Source organism: Anastrepha ludens, chromosome 6, assembly GCF_028408465.1.
Source record: "Anastrepha ludens isolate Willacy chromosome 6, idAnaLude1.1, whole genome shotgun sequence".
NCBI lineage: Eukaryota > Metazoa > Arthropoda > Insecta > Diptera > Tephritidae > Anastrepha > Anastrepha ludens.
This window is the reverse complement of record NC_071502.1, coordinates 113,578,399-113,584,398: the sequence shown is the minus strand read 5'-3', so window position 1 is coordinate 113,584,398 and position 6,000 is coordinate 113,578,399. Positions and strand designations below refer to the sequence as shown.

At 34.6% G+C, this 6,000-nt stretch overlaps 1 protein-coding gene across 2 annotated transcripts in view; it reads left to right on the top strand.

Annotated features, from left to right (window-relative positions):
- Nucleotides 1–689: 689 nt before the first annotated feature.
- LOC128867669 (uncharacterized) overlaps nt 690–6,000 on the top strand; it is a 110,367-nt gene continuing 105,056 nt past the window's right edge. The window contains exons 1-2 of one of the 2 annotated variants that reach the window (XM_054109101.1): nt 690–2,106; nt 2,899–3,741. In XM_054109101.1, coding sequence (XP_053965076.1) covers nt 3,120–3,741 — 622 coding nt within the window. In that variant the 5' untranslated portion in view covers nt 690–2,106; nt 2,899–3,119. Of the gene's footprint in view, nt 3,742–6,000 lie in introns of both variants that reach the window. The other variant, XM_054109099.1, reaches the window with a different exon arrangement.

The following is a 6,000-nucleotide window of genomic DNA, read 5'->3' as shown; positions in this document are numbered from 1 at the left end:
TAAAAAAAATAAAAAAAAAAATATAGTTGACAGCATTGAAAATAGTTTCATTGGGTAAATATCATAATAATGTAGAATGGCAACAATACGAATACTTGTCATCGTACGCCGATTTTGATGAAAAGTACCCTATATTACCCTGTGATACAGAGATTGCTGTCTAGTCCCCAGTAACGCCCATGAAAGCCTATTTAGCAGTTTCGGAGGTTATTGAGTTCAACCAGGCCACCTTACATTCCTTGCATTACCTTCAATCATTATTTTAAAGCAATATTCGACACGCCGATTCTGCAGTTTTATCATTCTTCTGTACTGACACATTTTCCCACTAAATTTTGCAACACTCTTGACATTTTTTGCAAATATTTCTCTATTTATTGTAAATTTTTACTTTGTTGCTGAACATTTTTTTTTTCACTACTTCGCTTTGCTGTTATTTTCGTTTAAGTATTTCTGAATTGTACAATTCTTTCTGGCTGCTTAACATTTTTCAATTAAAATAACTGTAAACTGCAGAGAGTTACATTTTTTTTCGTGCAATTGCCGTTGTTTTTATTATACCACTCTTTGAGTGGCAACAACTGCGAAATTTTATTGTAAAAGTTGTAAAATTTTTGTAGCTGCAAAACAAAGCTTAACCCACTTAAAATAGTTTTTGTTGCTTCCCCATTGCAGGCAAAGAGGCGTAGAACTGGAAAGGGGATTCGACTAAACGTAGGAGGACGAACGGAGGAAAGAATAGAGAAAGAGGAAAGGAAGCAGCCACTACGAAATTGAAAAAAGTAGAGTAAGAAGAGCAGCGACGCACCAGGAAGAAGAAGAGCAAGAAAAGTGGAAAACGTAGAGAAAAGAATTTAACAACCAGGAAAATAGTGGCAAGAAAGGCAGTCGCAACAATAATAACAGCAGCAAGAATAATAAAAGTAAGCCACACAACAGCAACGGTGCAACACAGTACCAGAGCAACACTGAAAGCTGCAAGTAAGTCAACAACAGATTACGTGCAATGTTGACAACAGGAAGTGTGACGGCAGGCGGCAATGGCGACGGCGTCGTCGGTGACTGCCAGGCATATAAATGAAACAAACGGGAAGCGCGAATGGGTGCTGAACGATATTAAAGTGTAATTAAACAAAAGTTGCTGATGTCAGGAAGAAAGACAAAATCAACAAAAACAAAAGGAATAACAATAACAAATCCAACAACAAACACCATTTAAGCAACAAAGATTACCAGCGCGCCTCGCTGCAAGAGAGAAAACACGCTGCCACAGCAACAACAACAAAACCTACATCAGCACTACAAGACAATGCTGCCACACATTAGTGACGACGTGAGACTGAGACTTGCGCTAGTGTATGAGTGTTGAGTTGTTATACTAAAAGTGTTAAGGAAGTGTTTAAATTAGGGTAGCAGCACTGATGGCACTTTGCCAACAATGCCCTGTCAGCTGCAGATACAAACACACAACCAAAGCAAAGAGTGAAATAAATACAACGAAAAAAAAACGGCAACAAAAGCTGTGAATTGAATTGGTTGTTGAATGCATGCGTTTGAGTGGGTTAGCAGGCGGGGAAGATCGGGGGGGCAGAGTGCGAAAATTAAGTGAAGTGTGGACGTAAACACTTCCGGCTGAATGACATTAACATGGTGCCGAGTGACAGCAACGGCGAAGCAGCGGAAGTGTTACACCAAACGTGCGCAGGTGGTTGCAAGAGGGGCAGGTGGAAAGGGCAGAGGATTAAAAATTGTATAATAGAAATTAAGTTAAATTAGTGAAACGGCAACGCACTAAAACTGAGTGAATATCGATAATATTTTAATACAAACAATATAAAAATTAAAAATTAAAAAAAAAAAAAAAACAATGAACCAGAAGTGAGTGTCGAAAGAGGAGAAAAATAATATAAATTTTATTAATATGAATTAATGAAACAGCATCGACTTAAAACTGAGTGAATACTGGAATTTTTTTAATACAAACAAAGTAAAAATTGAAAACTAAAAATTTAAAATTAAAAAAAAATTAACTCAAAGTGATCGTGGAAAGAGGAGAGAAATAAATGAAATTAAAACTAAAAAAGATTTATAAAATAAAGTAGCTAAGTATGGGATTAAAATATAAATGAATATAAAAAAAAATTATTTCAGGCATTTATTATATATAGGGCTAATAATTCAAAAAAAAAATAACAAGAAGTGATGGTGGAAAGAGCAGAGAAATAAAATAAATTTTAATTTAAAAATAAAATGAAAATAAGTTAAATATAATTTATTTTATGTATTTATTTAAGTAAAAATATTTGAAACAACAAAAAAAAAACGCTAACTGTTAGGGGATTGGCCGAAATAAAAATAAATGTGAAATATTTCGGTATCCATCGCAAAGGTTATCGAAATTATAGAAGATACACAATAACGCACAATTTAAATATTATTGACCAATTTATTGTATATACTATTTTTTTGTTTTAATATAAAGGGTGGTTAAATTTCAAGGGCCGATGTTGAATGTGAACCACACCTAAACGTCAACGACACCTTTGGACTTCTTTCTTAAAAGTACGAATAAAAATAGCATCACGAACTAAATACCTTTTAGGTATTTGGCAACTATTTCGCAAATATTTCAGCCTATTATTAAGACAAAGCTGATTTTTTCTATGTCTTGTCTAGTGAGCTCGAATCAACTTGGTTTTGTTAGTGGAAAGTCTGCTGTTTTTAGCCTTAACATTTTTTTCCGAGAACTGTATTGATAAATTTAAGGCTGGTTATAAAGTAAATGCCATTTACACTGGTATGCTTTTTATAGTGATTCTCATAAAATATTGCCAAGTAAATTTGTACAGCCAATGTTATATTCCCTCAAGTGCAAACCTCAATTCTCATTTCTTACAGCAAACTCTAAAAGCGAACAACGTAAAAGATTTATAAACAATCAAAGTGAAGAATTCAATTAAACTAACCAGTGGGAAAAATTCAAAGCAAAATCAGTTAAAAACTATTAAAAACGCATCGCTCGCCCGCCACATCGCTTAACCAGCCTAAATGTTCCCGTGGCGGCGACGACGGCGGTGCGTACAACAAATGCAACAAACACGTCTGCTATTGCAACTAAAATGTCGGACGTTGAAAGGGGCCGAAGTGCAACAACGACAACAACAAACACAGCGGCAGCGGCAGCAACAGAAACAGCAACGGCGACCACAGCAACAACAACAGCCACAGCAAATCAGCGTACAACAATTAGCAATGAACAGCAACAACAGCAATACAAGCAAACAATTGCAACTCCAGGCGCAGCAGCAGCAGCAGCGGTGAAGTTGCAACATCAACAACTCTATCACAATCAACTTTATCAACAGCAGCACCAGCAACAACTACAACAGCAGCAGCAGCAATATAGCAAATCCGCAGCGCATTACAACTACAATAATAGCGCAACGGTAGCCCAGGAACGTCAGCAACAACACCAACACCAACAACCACATTACCAATTAATTGCCACAGCCACCGGGGAGTTTGGCAGCAGTGAGGACGATTCATCTTTTTTCAGCAGCTGCTTTGGTCTGCTGCTGAAAGTACTCTTCTCACCTCCCGGCTTGGTGGCGTTGGTTGTTGCGTACTCAATGCTTGGTGCGTGCATTTTTCCACTGCTCGAGGCGCCACAGGACATCAATACTTCGGCAGCGATTGCAAAGAGTCGAGAGGAGTGCTTGCGTGAGCTGTGGATTATAACGGGTGAGTGGAAGTTGAAAACATTTAATATAATTGCTGAAGTGTAGACGTTTGGAGAAGCCAGTAAGGCAGTATTTTGGTAATTCTTCGGAACATATATATGTATATTATATATATATTTTTGGTTTTTCTCTTTTTTTTGTGATCTCAAGTCACAATTTTTCGGAATCAAAATTTTTTCGTTTTTGGACTCGTTTTTTTTTGTTTTTGGACCTCTCAAACCATAATTCTTTGGAACATACATTTTTTCTGTTGTTTTGGGATCTTTAGCCACAATTTTTCGGATATAAATTTTTTCTTTTTTTTTGGGCTCTTAAATAAAAATTTTTTGTTTCTCTTGTTTTTGGACTCGCAAATCACAATTTTTTGGAATACAAATTTTTTGTTTTTTTGGAGCTCTCAAATCACAATTTTTTGAAATATAAATTTTTTCTTTTTGTATCTGTTTTTTTTGTTTCAAGTCACAATTTCTTGGAATATTAATTTTATCTTTTTTTTGGCTTTCAAATCACAATTTTTTGAAATATAAATTTTTCCTTTTTATATCTGTTTTTTGTTTCTAAACACAATTTCTTGGAATATTAATTTTTTTTTTGGCTTTCAAATCACAATTTTTCAGTATAAATTTTTTATTTGTTCCTTGGAGCTCTCAAATCACAATTTTTTGGAATATTAATTTTTCCTTTTTTTCTTTGGCTTTGAAATCACATTTTTTCACAATTTATTTCTTTTCTTGTAAAATACGCCTATAGTGGTCGCCTCTTCGCAGGTAATGGCAAACTTCCGAGTGTATTTCTGTCATGAAAAAGCTCCTCATAAAAAATATCTGACGTTCGAAGTCGGCTTAAAAGGGACGTACTTGGTATGATGCAACCAACATTGAGAGTTTTAGGTCGAAACTCTATACAGTAATTTTTGTTGTATGGCTTTATTTCTGCAATAAATGAGTGAACCTAAAATCTTATTCCATCGCCGTTATGTTAGGTTTTCAAGGCAAATTTTAATGCTTAGGTCTGCGTATACATGCCGAGAAGCTACAGTTTTGCCTTTATGACTTTTCATGCATAGTTTTCGTTTTCATGTTTTCATTCTCTGTGTCTGAAAAAATGCAATTCAAACCTTGACTTTTGGTCTATTTATCCAAATGCGTGGTGCACAAGTGGGCTTGGTTACGTGAAAGCATTTTGGTTGCTCTAAATAAATTCAAATTAATGAACTGGCAAAAAAATTAGGCGATTATGGTAATAAAGTGCTTGTAAATGTCATGTTATGTCTAATTAGACATGCAATAAAAAAAGGAAAGGAGAAAAAAAAGGAAAATAAATCAAAAATTTAATAAATTCCAACTCATACTTTGTCACTAGCAACCCTTCACATTTTGCTTGTTTATACTTATAAAATAATAGAAATTACAGCATTTGTGGTTTTGATTTGTTAATTTTTTAATGTAAATTGGAATTTTAATTAGATGATTTTGTAATCGAATAAATTGCGAAATTAAACTCAAATAAATTTGGTTAAAAAGGCGAAAGTAATTTTAGTTGAAATATATTTCTGGTTTGATAGGTTTGCGCAACATCATTGAAGTGCTAATTTTGTAGCCACAAAGGAGTCAATTTGATATGGTTAGTTTAAATGTATGACTTTGCCAGCTTAATTAAATATATCTGTGGTCATATGGCATTATTTTCAAAGCATTTAATAAAATATGCTGAAGGAATTGGCATCACGTCTATTCACTGCAATGGGAAAGTGATGCTATAGCGCGAAGAAAGAAGGCATCACAGCCGGAAGAAAGGGCAATACGCTGTTAGCTTTATGAAGTGAATTGGGTTTAGATGAGTTAGGTCATAAAAGTAGAGGACACAAAAAGTCGTGAGGTCTAAGTGCAAATCTCATTTTCATTCATTACTTCTCTTCAATTAACACTTACCCCATATCTCCGTGTGCGATGATCTATCGCGTGTGTACTTTTATAATTTTTTTGTATTTTAGGCGTAAATTATTCCAAAGACGGGGAGAGAACACAAAGTTAAAAGCCTGGGATGCTTGATATAGTAAATATTACAATCATTCTATTGGCAACTACCTATGTACAGAGGGTTATGAAAGTGAAGCAAAATGCATCCCACGCTTTTAACTCTAATTTGAATTACTCTATTTGTATCTTAATTTTTGTTATAATTCTGTTCTGAGGTAGTTGACTATGACTGATCGTTCGATTTGCTTTTACTTTATTACATTATAGGTCTCTTTGTCATT